The sequence below is a fragment of the Leptinotarsa decemlineata genome, unplaced genomic scaffold, assembly GCF_025532065.1.
Source record: "Leptinotarsa decemlineata unplaced genomic scaffold, Ldec_3_MD MMD2_tig00000010_RagTag_RagTag, whole genome shotgun sequence".
Classification (NCBI taxonomy): Eukaryota; Metazoa; Arthropoda; class Insecta; order Coleoptera; family Chrysomelidae; genus Leptinotarsa; species Leptinotarsa decemlineata.
This window is the reverse complement of record NW_027412538.1, coordinates 2,365,409-2,381,831: the sequence shown is the minus strand read 5'-3', so window position 1 is coordinate 2,381,831 and position 16,423 is coordinate 2,365,409. Positions and strand designations below refer to the sequence as shown.

Below are 16,423 nucleotides of genomic sequence, written 5' to 3'. Positions count from 1 at the left end.
TTTCATCCCAAAAGTTTATAATTTTACTCATTTCATTTGAAGTTAATGGTACTGAGCTTGTTTTGCGTTTAGTGGGATATGTTTGTAAATTTCTTCGTGCTGCGTCGCGTGCATTCCGCGCTTGTTTGAATGCAACACTTTTAAAGGGGTCTAGCATTATATTATACTCCTTGTAATACTTTTCTTGTAATAATTTGCTTGTTATATTCCATAAGGTTTTAACAGTAGCCTCCTTAAACTCTGTGCTATCCTTTTTTCTCATATTAATCGCCCAATCCTTGAGTATTAATGCAAGCTCTTCGAGAGTACGATTTCCATCCAATTCATATTTTCTGGCGTCACAAAACTCCATAAATATTTTCCAAGTGTATTTTTTACTATTGACAGTAATAGACTAGAAATAGACAAATTTGATAGGATAATTTTTTTAGCAAAAAATTTTCAAGATAATTATCAGCTATAATATCCCAAGGACATTGATAACTAACGAAATAATTTTATCACAGTTTTCGAAAGCACGTTATTTGGTAACATCCCGACGCCGAAGGCGGAGGGATGTTACCTAAAATAACGTGCTTGAGGAAGTTGTGATAAAATTATGAGTTATTTATCAATGTTCGAGGGATATTCGGTGAGAAAATTTTTTGCAATTCGAACAAAATTATTTATTGAACACACAGTTATTAAAAGAACAATTCGTATAATGATATTCCGTTGATCTTGCTGTATTTGCCTCGGTTACTGCATAGGTGTTTCCACGCATACTATTGATTATTTGGTTATGATGTTCCTGATCAATATTCAAATAAGGTTTGACAGTATTTTTTGGTGTATTTTCTTCAATGATTTTGTCAATTGCCGCATCATTTTGAACACCAAAGCGAGGAAGTGACATTTTCGAAATAAATTGAATTACTGAAATGTCAAACAACTTTATTGTGTTGGTTGCTTAGCAATGTCATGACATAAGTGATAACTACCCGTGAAAACTATCCATGAGTAGTTATCAGTGTAATGATGGTTTCATTGGTTATTTCGACACACATGACTAGAAATAGACAAATTTGATAGGATAATTTTTTTGTCAAAAAATTTTTTTGAAAATTTTATCACAACTTCCTCAAGCACGTTATTTTAGGTAACATCCCTCCGCCTTCGGCGTCGGGATGTTACTAAATAACGTGCTTTCGAAAACTGTGATAAAATTATTTCGTTAGTTATCAATGTCCTCGGGATATTATAGCTGATAATTATTGATAATTATCAATCCGAACCCTGGTTTATACCTGTAAACTCTGATGTATATATACAAAGGGGTGTCTGACGCTGTGTTTTCGAATCAAGATCAGATACTTTTGAAGTTTGGCCTTCACAGTATATTTTATCAAGTGATTATTTCCATCTCTCCATGCGAATTTGAATGGATCGATATAGTTGAGACACTCTGTGACAAAAGAATAATTCCAATGCCAATCCTCCCTCCCCCACATACAATTTAGTTGAGTCATCTACTTGCGGCTTGCACAACGAATACATCTACTTTCTATCACATTAGTTGCTAACCACATTATTTTTCTCTAGTAAAACCCCCATTATAGCCTCCAAACGTTGATCCTATCATCCAGAGACATTTGCAGGTTATTAAGCTATTCAAAAACGTTTGATATCGAAGAAAAAAATGCAAGCTAGCAGTATGAGAAATAGAAACTGTGTAAATAACAATGCAACTCCTAAGATCTGTGGGGACACAAAGTAGTTCCAACACTGTTACTTGTGCCAGAGAGCTAAGAGAACCTAAGAAAACAAAATAGGAAATAATGATTGTACGTCAACAGCAACACTTAAATGGAATCATCACAATCGAAGCCGAAGTTCAAGGAAAAGGGTTGAAAGCCCAAGTTTCTCGAAGTGGGTTTAGAGCCCAGATTTATTGAGAAGGATTAAGAACTCATGTTCCTTCCTTTCTGTTTTCTGTTTTCTTAGTATTTATGTATTTCTATGGCTTCTACATACATTCTTGTTGAATAATGATTCGACGTTGCTAGCCTCTCAGTATTTTCGAACAGGATCTTGTGTTTCCCGTTGGACAATGCATGTTTAGCGACTGCAGACTTCTTGGTCTGTTCCAATCGACAACTCTGCTTGTATTCGACTAGGCGGATACCTTTTCGCTTGATCTTATCGATCATTAGTGTGGTGTCATGATTGATTTCATCAAAATGTGAACTTTCGTTCACTTTTATTTCCGTCGAATTCATGAGGTGAAATGAATCAGTATGAGTTGCCATTCACTGATTTTCTATTTTAATAATATTTCGGAACTGACCTTTGATTGAATGAGAGTTCATGGAGATCATCTCCTACTGACAGAAAAATATGTCATGATGACTGGTTTTGGCCATCTTCAGATGATGGTCTCTTGTTTAACGAAACGCCCATTCAAATATAGTTTTTTTGTTCTAGTGTACAGATTCATCGCCAGAGGATTCGATTCTATCGAGTGTAATGTCCTGTAAAACGGAACTATTTTGAAAAAAAAACGAAAAATCAATTAGGGGGAAATCCCCTAATGGCGTATAACTAAGGTTTTCAGAAAATAAAATTGAAACTACTTCGAGAAATGTAACTTCATTTATATATTAGTCAAGTCAACCAATTATAAAATAAAATCGATTAAAAAAAATACAACTTTTGCTCAAATAAATTTGGAAACTTCAATTGAGCTTTGGTAAAAAAAATTGGCACTGAAACCTATTATCGGACGGACTCGACTTCGAACTCCTAGCGCCGGACACAATTGAAACGCCGTGCATCGGTCGCATATATACACATCTTCACATTCAGGAATGTTGGCACATGCTTCATGAACCCACTCTTGAAACTAGAGCATTGTATCCAGTCTTCGTCGTGGTCCTCTAAGCACACTACGCAGGTTGTTTTTCCGATGTTACGTATTTGAGTTAATTGTTTCTTTCTCTTCGTTTCTTGTCGACTTTTTCGTTTGGCCTTCACACCTTTGGTTCGTTTCTCCTTCTCTTCTATTACTGTTTTGAACTTGGATCCCATTCTTTTCTTTCATTCCTTAAGGTTTTTTTATTCTCTGTTTCTTCAGCAGCAATTTTGTAGGGCGATGATGTTAGAATTTCGCTTTTTTTACTTTTTCTCTTCTGAATCGCTGATCTTATGGCAGCATCCGACAATGGTGTTAATTTATGGACAATCTGAACAACATCTGGATCAAAGCTCGTCGATGGTTTGGGGCTGCTGATTATTGGTTCGTTGATAGATTCTCTAGGAGTGACTGTCGATTTTTCTGAGACCAAATCATTGGACAGTTGTGCATCACAAGACGTCAAGAAAACTAATCCACGTCACAAAATAAATATCTATCGAATGGGTGAATTCCTGTGCATTTAAACCCAGACACAACAATATCCAGCCGAGCTACTTCAGTAAACGCTTCTTTGACCAGACCAGCAATATCGTAGTCGGTAATCTGAGATCCGGCGTTTGCTCTCATCCACATGTCGCATTGTTGGTTATGAGCATCAATGAATGGCTTCAAGAATGTTCTGTTCAGTGGGTGGTGTATGGTAATGAGCTCATCACAAGAACGTTGTTTCCTCGGCAAAAATTGATAACCGCCATTGTCTTGTGGCTGCAATGTCCATCCAGTAGGAGCAGCACAGGACTATCTTTTATCGAGTGTGAGAATTCAACGAATATCTGCAACCATTGTACGAAAAAATCACAGTTTATCCAGCCGTTTGGATGAATCACGCCAACTTTTTCGGCTGGAGCATTGATCATGAGTCGATCATTAATTTTTTGCCTAGGAAAGGCAAAATAGGGGTATGAAGCGGCCGTTGGCACTCATAAGTAACGAAACTGTTATATTTTATCGATGTTTCATCATGTAGAGTGCTTTTTGGGATATTGTAGCGTAGTGAAGCTTTCCTCAAACTCACTCATTTCTTTGGATAAAACTTTATCTATCGCAGTTTGTAAACTCTTTTGGTCTCATTTTCCTTTCTTTTTCGTCTCTTCCATTTCGATTTATTTCCGTTCTTCTATTCTCTAAAACAACTTGTAATAATTATAATAATAAATATAAATGCTTAGTAGAAGAAACAACTTGTAAACTGTCCGGTGTTGAGGGACATCTTTATGTCCGGTACTAAGGGACACAGGATCCCCAAAATTATGTGTTTTTTACTAAAACTGTTCAGAAAATCAATGAAAACTTTCAATGTTGATGAATTATAAGGGTACAACATCTTTGTTGGCGATCAAAAGAAACACTCAAACACAAAACTATAGCAGTACTGCTTACTTAAAATTTATGTGACGCAGTACTTTTCTCTCCAAAAACAGCAATCAATTCCCCGCGCCCCTCTCATCGATTTTTGAACCGAACGCATTGTGACTTGTCGAGATAGCGCGATTGTCCGGCGCTACGTGCCGTCCGGCGATAGGGGACTTCCAACTACAATTAATTTAAATGATGAAGTGAAAGTAAAACGAATACAACTATTGTATGCGTTTGGAAATGTCCTTGTAGTACCAACCTGCAGTAACATCAGTTACAAATACAATATTCCACCACGTAGTAACGACTACATCCTCCAATTTAATTGATTCAATGTTGACTCATCTCGGCATTTTCTATAAATCAAATGAAATTATTCCTCTGTAATTTTTATTCACCTTCCCATTTATGTGTTTCATATCTGTAATTTGGACTTCAATATTTAATTTTTTCATCAGAATGAATGAATGAAAGTTTATTGACTACCTTACATTACATAATGTTTGTAGTAAGTCCAAATGATATCTAAAAAGAGTACAACACATAGAGAAACAAAATAAGGTAAAATAAAATTTTAAAATATAGTACACTACTACTAGCTATTGTAAAGTGTCGCAGTGGCGAGTGCATTCCATAGAAATACACTAGCGATGTCGAAAATGCTCCATGAAATCACTGACAGAATAAAAACAATTAGTTAGTAAAAATTCTTTTAAGCGCTTCTTGAATGTATTGTTTGATAGGATTTTGTATTCCTGCGGTAACAGGTTGTAAAGATTATAATTTAGAGAGTTTTTCTGTGATTTTGTTAAGCGAAAACGATCAGTACGAATATTGCCTGCAGCTCTGGTATAATGATTGTGAATATCGGATTGTTTGCGCAGACACATTCGATTTTTGTGGATCTCGAGCAGAACCGAGAAAATGAATAATGAAGGCAAAGGCAATATGCGTAATTGGGCAAAAAGGGGCTGGCAGTGATCACGAAAACTCACATTGGCAAGTATCCTGATTGCTTTTTTTTGAAGTCGGAAAATATCTACAGCACTAGAGGCGTTCCCCCAGAGTACAATCCCATAAGTAATGACAGAGTGAAATAATGAAAAATATACATTTTTGAGTGTTGGAAAACTTGTAATTGGCTTCAGTTGACGAAGCAAAAAAATTGAGCTGGCCAATTTACCTCGTAGGTCATCTGTATGATTTTGCCAAGATAATTTACTATCTATGTTTATGCCTAACAATTTCACACTGTTATCACTCGACACAGTACTAGACAAAGAAAAGGTGAGATTCTTTGTTTTTTCATTATTCAGTTTTAGTTTATTTAATGAAAACCACGTTTCAGCACTTGAGAGTGAAATTTTTACAGACTGTTGCAAATCCGGCAAGGTGTCACCTGAAAAGATGAGCGTAGTATCGTCAGCAAATAAAACTGACTTATAGGGATGTAAAAAATTAGGTAGATCATTGATGTAAATGATGAATAATAGAGGGCCGAGGACTGAGCCCTGGGGCACTCCATGTTTGATAGGTTTATAATTAGATGTACAGCTGTTATATGTGACAGCTTGTAAACGATTTGTTAAATATGAGGCAATGAGCGATAAAGCTACACCTCTTATTCCATAGAACTGCAGCTTATCCAGAAGAATAGAGTGAGAGATGCAATCAAACGCCTTAGATAGGTCGCAGAGTGTGATGGCGGTTATCTTGCCCTCCTCAAGGCCCTCGATCACATCACTCACCACCTTGAGAACAGCTTGCGATGTTGATCTCTCTCTTCTGAATCCGAATTGTGAGTGGGTAAAAAACCTGTTTTGTTCAAAATAGTTGTATAGACGCTGTTTCAGGAGAGTCTCGATTATTTTACTGAATTTCACAAACTACACTTAAACGATTTGATCTCCACTAACTTTATTGAAAAATAATCATAACATGTTTCGCTAAAACATTAGCTTTTTCAAATGATTAATTTATTAATCATTTGAAAAAGCTAATGTTTTAGCGAAACATGTTATGATTATTTTTCAATAAAGTTAGTGGAGATCAAATCGTTTAAGTGTAGTTTGTGAAATTACTATGGATCTTCATCAAGTAACGGCCGAATCAATCAGAAAAATATTTTACTGAAGATAGAGATGATAGTTATTGGTCGATAATTATTCGTATCCGAAAGGTTCCCTTTTTTATGAAGAGGTAAGACTTTTGATATTTTGAAAGCATCCGGGTAGATACCAGACAAGAAAATCAGATTTATGAGGGAGGTGATATGCTTTACAATTATATCAGCTACTTCCTTGATGACGAAGCTGTTCAGTTCGTAAGAATCCAAGCAACCTGAGTTGTTTAGACTATTTATGGTAGTTAGGACTTCATGTTCTGTGACCGGAGATAGAAAGAATGAACTGTTTGGGGTAGGGAAATTACGATAGTTTAAGAGTTCCGTGTCCGCCGTTGCAGGAATTGACTTTATTATGTTAGCGGCAATTTCAACAAAAAATTCATTGAAAGTCTCAGCAGACAAGGAGTCATCTTGGAGGTTGCTTGCATTTTTATTTTTATTTCTTTCGAAATTTACAATTTTCCATGACGCTTTACACTTATTCTTAGCTGACGAAATGAAATTGTCATAAGCTAATCTTTTGCTGTTTTTTAATTGTTTATTATAATCTTTCTTGAAACTCCTGAAGACAGCAATGTCGACAGGTTTTTTGCTGACCTCTGAAATAGCTTTGAGAGTGGAGAGTTTGTCTCTTTTTTCCCTCAAAGAATCATCAAACCAATTTACTGGAGATTTCCTGACTTTTTCACGGCATTTTTTCAGAGGAAAAATATCAACGATCAGCTGTCTAAAGGTGTTTGTTATAAAATGAGATAAGTAGTTAACATCTCGATTGGTTTCAAAAATAGACCAGTCCATATTTAAGAGGGAATTTCTTAGCCTACATATGCCATTTTTTGAAAAAAACCTTTTAACTAAAGGTTTATTTGGAAAAAGGTTTTTTTTTTCTATTTATAGCAATTACTTGTGCTCTGTGATCTGAAATACATGGTTCCCAGACACCAGCCGTGAAAACATGGTTGTTCAAGTTGGTAAAAATGTTGTCAATGCAGGAAGCCGATGTAGCTGTTACTCTGGTGTAATCATTAATAGTAGCTGCGAAACCAAAGGATGTCAATAAATCTTTTAATTTTTTACCAGAGGGTGATAAATGATTTAGATCGATATTTATATCACCCGTTATAACTACATCCAAGCCAGACTCTGCCGCCACACCAATGGCACCTTCAAAACTCTCCAAAAAATCCTCTACATTGCCTTTTGGTGATCTGTAAACTGTTAAAATGACTAGTTTAATATCAATCAGAACTATTGCACAAAATTCGGCATTTTGTTCTGCGTTGAATGCAGACAAGTCTAAGGTCAGATATCTTAGTCCCGATTTTGTATAAATTGCAGTGCCACCTCTACTTAAACGAGTCCTGCAATAATAAGCTGCCAGGAGGTAGCTATCTAAGTTGATGATGGACAGATTATTTTCAGTCTGCCAGTGTTCAGACACGCAAACAATGTCGAAGGGCAATTCTGACAGCATCAAATCAAACATTTCTATTTTATTCGACAAACACTGTGCGTTTAAATGGAATACACTCACCTCAGTTTGGCTATTTAGAACGTCACATAAATCAACATCGTTTACAGTATTGGTAGGATTCATCGGACAGCCTCTGTTAAAGGTGCTTTCTGAAAATTTTCTCGTTTTCTTTTGAATTGGAAACGTCTTATTACCGATCCTGTAGGCCAAATTGCGGGATCCAAAACTTCGTCAAGGCGCTCCAGAGGAAATGACACTTTGTACGTAGAAGATAGGTCATTTCTATTCCATTCCACACAGGTGAACGGTACAGTGGGAACAGTCTCAGCTAATAGACTCTTCACATCTTCAACTGTCATTTCAGATGCTATTTTCGAGACATGTAAATGACCTTGTCTCGGAATCGTTTTAAAATTCTTCACCTCGTTACTGCCAAAAATAGGTTGAAATCTTTGTTTATGTTTTTTGTCGGGGGAATTCCCATCAGAGGAACCACCTGTGTTCGAGTTGCTTTTTGCGGGAACTACTTTTTCCGATGTTTTTGCCATTTGGCTGTATGAGGCATGGTTTTTGTTTTCACGAGGACTTTTTCCATTCTTAACATTGACGATAGTATTTTTTTCAGACGACATTTGTTTGTTGACTGAGTTGCTGTTTGAGTGAGGGACAAGTATCGATGATGAATTGTTAATACTTGCTTGTTTCAACAATAAGATAAGATCTTCCTGTTCATTACATCTATTTTCTAGATGGAAAGATAGCTTGCTTACATAGTTGAGTTCACTTGTTAGGTGGTCAAGGTTTGTTGAGAGCTCGGCACACTTTGTACAGGTTAGGTCTAAATAGGAATCCTGAGACTTGTCAGTTTCACTGGCCTTCACACAATCACCTATACTTTTTATATAGTCAATCAACTGGGAATTAGTCACTATTACTGGGATCTTCCAAGTTAAGATTATGTCAACTAAATCACTCTTTTTCAGCTTATTTAATTCTGAGTTCAGGAGCGACACATCGAACACCGTCGCCATGTTGGTAGCAATAGTGATCTCAAAATATTTCACCCAATGAAAAATATTTCAGTCTCATGATTATTTTTGGTTTATATCATAAAAAAAATAGATTTCTCAATCATTTCAGTGACCCATTGCCCATTTGAAATTAATAAAAACATACATTGATGGATGTAGCCGTTTGTACGTGGTAGATATGTTTTTATTTTACTTGTATTTGTAACTAGCGATTCTGCAGGACGAAACTGCTGTAACGTTAGTTACAAATACAAGTGATTAAAACATAGGAAGTTTCATTTCTCAATTTTCATGATAATAACATACAAGGACTATATCTCGACGCGCGTACCGCATTAACGTTATAACTCAATATTTTCTATTTAGTTTAAACATGTTTCTTAATACGTCGAGTAGGACTATGCCTCATACAAAAACTTTCAATCCGCTTATATTAACTACTATAAGTTTTTTACTAATACATAATTTTCATTCCTTCATTATTTTAGTTCTGAGCTCATAGTATTTCCAATACCAATTGGAATAGCACAGAGAAGGAATTCCCGCCTCGACATAGGCGTCGGCATATTATTTTTCAATGATAGTTATTCAGTTACCCCATGAAAAAGTTATCTCAACTGAATTTTTCCACCATGGGTAATTATGAAAAACTTCGAAATTTAAGGTAGTTGATATCCGAGTTAGGTTGAATAACGATCGGATTTATGGAACCTTGCACATAATATTTGTTCTCTTCTTTTATAACATGGGCCACACAGTTCTTCCACACATCATTATTACCGACTTCATCCACCACTCGCCTTGTATTGTCAAGCACTACAGCATTCAAAGTCGGTGACTAATTACATTTCCGCAAGTTTTCTTTCATTGTGGCCCAAACCATTTCATTAGATTGAACAAACAATAGTATGGAGGCAAACGTAAGAGAATATGACCACGTGTTTCACACATCGAATCAATAATATACTTTTTTTTTAAACTACGTTGTTTTATGGTCGGCAGTAATACCTTTTTCGTTGGAATCTTTTCGGGTATTTCCATATCATGATTTCGCATGAAATCAACAATATCTGCTTATTTTGTGTTATTGTTTGGTATTGTAGTCAATAACCGAGAATGATACGAAGCGTTATCCATAACAATTTGTCCGCTTTTGTTGACAAATTAATTTGCAGGTAGTGGTTCCACTAGTTAATTACCGAAAAATCAATTGGGATTTTCATCATTCAACAAACAAAGTCCACATCGGACCAAAAAACTTTAGGTATATAAACAGCTAACCCTTGTCTTTAGATTCAGTATCAATTTGCTTCTCCTGAAGATGCTAATCTTGTCAGCGAAACGCGCGTCGAGTGCAAAAGTATGAGTTTGGTGTTGTTTGGTGATGTTTATGACTGTAATCTTATTTTTATTGCCGTTCCAATTGGGAATGGAGAGACTATACAAAATTGTATAGTCGAACGACTCCTGATTTTTGGTCTAATTTATTGTGAAAGGCGTGAAGTAACAAATCATCCAAAATTGATAATACAAATTTCTCGGAAAATTTGTTCCATATTTTGTAACACCTAATTATTTCTACATCCCTCTCAAGAATGAATCAGACACTATTACTTGGATCTGAATTTTCCATCGAGTTATACTCTTGTATGCTGATTATATGATGACAATTAACAAAATTGTTGAATACCATATATTTCTCAATAATAACATTCACTTCTAATTTCTGGCTAACTCATTTAAAAAGTTAACAAATTCTGATCGATAATTTTTCCTAATGCTAAAGTTAACGTCAATTCTCAAGTAGGGAATGTCTTCCGTTTTCGGCAATTGAGGCCAGGTGATATTCTGCAGTAGTGGATCAACTGTGGGTGTTGGATTCCTGAAAAAATTGAGAATTTTATCTATGTTGATAAAATGAATTGAGATACGAAAAAAAAATCGGATTCAATAAAGATTCAAAAACTGATAGGAATGCATTCTTATCAGTTTTTGAAGATATTTTCACAAATTCTGATAAATCAATCGTACCATAATGACCGAAAAAATCAATACCATCCAAAAAATTATTATGATGTTGAAATGAAGATGTTGAAATTATGCAGAACTGAAAATGTCCCATTCTCATATTCACAATCAGTATATTCAAATCGTGGCTCGCAATTGTCAGAATACCAATCGACCGTTTTTGAGATTCATTTGCTATTTGTATTCAGTTTTCTCTATATTCATAAACGATTAACATGACAATTTTATATTCTTTTTATACTTCAACTGGTTCTATTGGGCAATGGTGTCAGCGGATGTTCCTGCAATTCTGGAATCCTATAGGTACCATTCAAAATGATGTAAACGACCAGATGATAAGTCTCTCATACCATGGAAATATGGTAAACCTGTGGTATGGGACTTCATTTGCGTTGACACGGTCGCGGCTTCCCATCTAGCCGAAAGTTCTAAGTCTGCTAAGTCTGCAGCTATGTCTAGAGAAAAATTTAAACGAAAAATATACCAAAATATAGGTGACAACTGACTGTTCTTTCCAGTAGCGGTTGAAACTTTTGGTGTTTATGGCCCGGAGTCTCTATTATTATTATTATTCGTTCATGAACTAGAAAGGAGATTAGGCCAAGCAACGAAATATTACCGTTCTACCTCTTTTTTGATAGAAAAAATCAGTATTGCTGTACACCGTGGTAATGCTGATTCGGTCCTTTGAACTATTCCTCCTTCACATAATTTTGATGAGATAATGTATTGGCCTTATTTCAGTACGGAACACTTCAAAACAAGTCGAGATATGTTTATATTCATCAATCTCCTATCAAGGTTAATTTGCAAGTGATTGATCCACCTTCTTCTTTTCCAGTGCGGTCAATAGACCTTCATCACATGAAAGGATCGATTGCAGTTTTAGAAATGGTTCTTATGCAGATTCTGTAAAACATGTTCTTCCTCACGAATCAGTAGAGTTGTCCTGGAAATCTTGAGAAGAAAATTGGATTAGATAATTCAGGAAATACTTGCTACATGAATAGCATTCTACAAGTGTTGTTCATGACGAAGAATTTCAAGAAGGAGGTTTTATTGATGAACGAGAACAAGAATGTTTCCTACTTATTCACCAAACTCAAACACCTATCCATGCAGCTGCAATTTCGTAAGAACCGATTTCCTGGAGTCTTTGAAGTCCACTAGATACTCGTTAGGACAATAAAAGAATTGTTCCGAATACTTGGAGTTCTTGTTGAATACAATTCGTGAGCAAAAAAATAGTCGAATCAATACTCCTGACCGCTCTGGATTGAATTATTCTATACAGTCTATCTCGTCTTATGTTTGTAAATCGTTTGCTGGGAAAATTCTCACTAGTTTACCTGTAGTAAATGTTCAAGAGGTAGAAAAAACGTATGGAATTTTTGGAACTTCAACTAGCGTTTCCTAATATGACTAATATAATCAGTCCGTGCAAAGCTAATTGTTGAATCTTCCGAAAATAGAACTTTCAACATGTGATGATCGACTGTATCGCCAAACATGGGCCAAACTAACCGACTGTTATGAAAAACAAGTATAGCTGAGGCACCAGTCAATCTAATAATAACACTGATGATCTTCAAACATGACTCAATCTCTGACGGAAGCATCAAACTTCTACGAAGGTTCGAAATAGACGAACACTTCAATCTAGCAGACCACTATTATAATCTTCATGGAGTCATTGTTCACTGTGGTTCTGACATTGAATCTAGTCATTATTACGCCTTGGTCACTAACTGTTCTGGCCATGTATTGAATTTATTGGAGCCTCTGGAGACACCCTACATTTCGTTTTATGAGAGAGAGGACATTGACAGATCAAGATCTTCAAATGATGTGGTGCTGCAGGTTTTTCCGGATTTTCCTGCAGCTGAAAAAGCAAATGAGCCACTGGAATTAGTCGAGTCGCCCCGGAGCGCCAAAAAATTTTTGTCGCTGTTATTTCATAATAACATGACAATCTAAATCAATGACCAATACACAGAATATCAAATTCAGAAAAAATAGAGGTGCTCCAAAGAAAACCTTCATCCCAAATGGTATTGCTGACTTTCAAACAACTTGTTTGGATAGCATGGAGAGGGTTCCTGAGCCATTATGGTATTGGTCTTCGAAAACGAATTATGTGGCCTAGTGACCTAGTGGAAAGATGGAAAATGATGCCTACATCGGTCACGCAGCGACAATGAAGCACTTACCTCCAATTCTTACAAACAAAACAACTCGTACAAAAATGAATTGGTCACCCAGAAAATACATAACAATCACAGTTTGTACACTATACAGAACTCACTAATAAACCAGAAATTCTAAATTGAAAAATGAATGGAATACACAAAACGATCAAATACGAGAGAAAAGAGAGAGAGGAGTCGAGCCAATTAGACAATAGAAACGAAAAACTTTTTGGATAATGACTGGGCAAAAGCCATACATTTTCAGTTGTCTGAAGCATTCCGTAATGACTTATAAAAAACTCTCAAACTAGCGATGGATATTTATATTGTCTAAAAACAAGTAGGTTATTACCTAGACTGACTGCTCGACCATACCCACTCGAAACTTTTCCTCAGATTTCTCAACTCTCACAAGTTTCTAAACTTCTGAGAGTTGTCGTTCGTATGGGGGCGACAGCTGATTAACGGAAAAACAGATTTCAAAAGAGATTCAAAACCATTAAACATACGTAATCCACTCTAATAGGCACACGGACCCTGGCCCTGACTGATTTCCTTGTAAAATCTTTCAGAAAACATCCTTTCATAGCTTAGTCATCTCGTCAATGTAACTGTGTTATTTTGTTCCCAATTTATGTGTCAAAGACTACTTAATATGATACCAAAGAGTTACCAAAAGGCAGTGTGAAGGTTTATGTATACAATTTTACTGTTTGTACGATAGACGTTTTTGTTTTGCGTTATGATAACTTGTACTGGTTTGTTTGTTTCAGAAGTTATCAATTCTTTTGAGTTCATCGAAGCAAGCACCTGATTGATACAGGCCAAATTGAAAAAGATAAAAAATCCATGATCAAAGTAGGAATTAATTCAATGACAAAGTAAGGTGATGGTTAGTCCAGATGGATATGAAAACTCTAACATAGCCGTGAGCTATCTCTTAATGATGCTGACTTGGTTAGCAGAACGCACATCAAGAGATAGTATTTTCATTCTGATGTGAAGAAAATGTTTTCGAAAGTCTCATTGTACTCTATAGACCAAAAGCCAACTCCACAGGTGCTTAGAATAATAACCTACTAACTCAGCAACAAGGGAATTGCTCAAGCTACGTATTAACGTAGCTCAAAGATATCAATATATATGAAAGTATAAAAAACTGCTTGCTTGGAGTCAAAATTCAATAATCGAGCAGAGCTCGAAAAACGTTGAATATATCGATCTATTTTTGGGAAAGAAAGTTTTTGGCTTTCTACTACTCCATCTTGATACAAAAAACAAAGATGAGGAAATCTTCCAAGGAAAGTAAGAAAGTAATCAATTTTAAAATAAGTAACTCTATACATGGATGTGTAGATCATGCAAAGAAGTAACTTTCAGACACAAACTGAAAGAAAGTCCTCCTGAAACAGCTACTTTTATGTAAACATTGAATTACACCAATGAAAGAAAAATTCTTTTGAAACAAATACTTCTATATGAACACTGAATTATACAGAAGATACTTTTCTCTACTCAATTTGTATTTCAAACATTCGTTGTGGAATAAAAATCAGATATCATTCACATGAGTTCTACTTTAAATGAATGGTAATAAATTGCACTTACATGGAACACTGTCACCCTCACTGGTATACACCGATGTTTCGCCTTAAGACACTTGCCACAAGGCTCTTCAGTGCCAAATTGGATAACATTATAGAAAATACACACAGTTCATTCATGAATTACGATTTTTAATGTCACGGAATAAGCTTGATCTGCTTATGTCATCGAACACATCGTAATGTCATTCATTCACCTATTTGATTTAATCCTAGCCAAGAGGAATCTTATTTGAATTGAAGGGGTATTTGTTTCGCAAGAATTTTTTCTTTTGTGTAATTCAATGTTTATATGAAAGTAGCTGTTTCAGGAGGACTTTTTTTCAGTTTGTGTCTGAAAGTTACTCCTTTGCATGATCTACACATCCATGTATAGAGTTACTTATTTCAAAATTGATTACTGCCTTCCTTTCTTCAGAAGATTCCCTCATCCTTGTTTTTTGTATCAAGATGGAGTAGTAGAAAGACAAAAACTTTCTTTCCCAAAAATTATTCACTCCTAAAAATATAACCCCTTCAATTCATTTCGATCTAGTACCGTATCCACTACATTTTCCCAATAAGAGATACGGGTAACAGATTCCTGAAGAAAACGATGGTGAACATTACATGTTTCATGTAGAACGCTGGGTTTCATACATCAGTCCAGCACAACGAATAAGAGTCAACTGAAAGTCATGAAATTGTGTTACTTAGGATGGCTGTCAATCAGACTAGAGATAACCCCTAATAGGAAGCCTCTCTATTGTGAATGATAAGGTTCCCATGAACTCGAATAGTATTCAAGAATGAGAAAGGTCTCGTCTGGACTGGATAATGTTTCAGCGAACTCACCCATATCTCGCAAAATTGGACCAAATTTTGGTCATTCTTTTCCTCATTTCATCGTCCTGTGCTGTTAATTCCAAATAATGGGACTTCCAGATATAAGCCAAATCTTCAATATGTGCCGCTCCTAAAATGATTGATTACCATTTGAAATAATAATTTTAGCCTGTATTACCCAACAGTTAAAAACCATTCATAGAGTCAACTGAGTAGGTATATTAAAAAAGTAATATAATTCCTTATTATAACAAAGTTACAATTTGAGAAAATTAATAACAAAATTATAATATAATGAAATGAAAAAAATATACCAGAAAATTAAAAACTCTCCATGAAATACTGAGATGCAGTGTCAACAATATATTCTAGGGAATCAAAATTGATATAACATAAATTTGAAAATAAATTGAAGTAATTGCAAATGATAAAGATAGGTGACTTGAAATACAAATTGGTTCTGGCTATAGTTCAAGATTTTCTTTTTGATATTCAAAGTGGCTACAAAATAATAGGTGATTATCCAACATGAATCCCAGACATTTGAATTCCTTTACAATTTCAATTTTTTCATTGTTTATTTCTATGTTAATGTTACTACTATTTATTTATATTTTAAGGTGTAGTAATCATCATTGTCTTACTTTTACTTACATTTAACTTCAGTTCATTCATTTTTAAATATTTATCCATATTTTTCAACAAATCATTTATTTCGATCACTGCTCTATCTAAATTTTCATCACTTACTGGTATCATCTGCAAATATATGAATGTAGTGATTTAAATACATTTATATGATTTATATACATTTTTATGTTATTAAGTTTCCAATTGT

The 16,423-nt window shown here is 35.2% G+C and overlaps 2 protein-coding genes across 2 annotated transcripts in view; one reads left to right on the top strand and one right to left on the bottom strand.

Annotated features, from left to right (window-relative positions):
- Positions 1–450: 450 nt before the first annotated feature.
- The window catches only part of Neto (Neuropilin and tolloid-like), an 803,231-nt gene continuing 787,258 nt past the window's right edge, over positions 451–16,423 (top strand). Inside the window, exon 1 of the mRNA XM_074171246.1 lies at positions 451–631. The gene's annotated coding sequence lies outside the window, so the exon portion shown is untranslated. The remainder of the gene's footprint in view (positions 632–16,423) is intronic.
- The window catches only part of LOC111513883 (carboxylic ester hydrolase), a 37,030-nt gene continuing 31,225 nt past the window's right edge, over positions 10,619–16,423 (bottom strand). Inside the window, exons 10-11 of the mRNA XM_074171258.1 lie at positions 15,595–15,715; positions 10,619–10,821 (exon numbers count right to left, since the gene is read on the bottom strand). Coding sequence (XP_074027359.1) covers positions 10,659–10,821; positions 15,595–15,715 — 284 coding nt within the window. The 3' untranslated portion in view covers positions 10,619–10,658. The remainder of the gene's footprint in view (positions 10,822–15,594; positions 15,716–16,423) is intronic.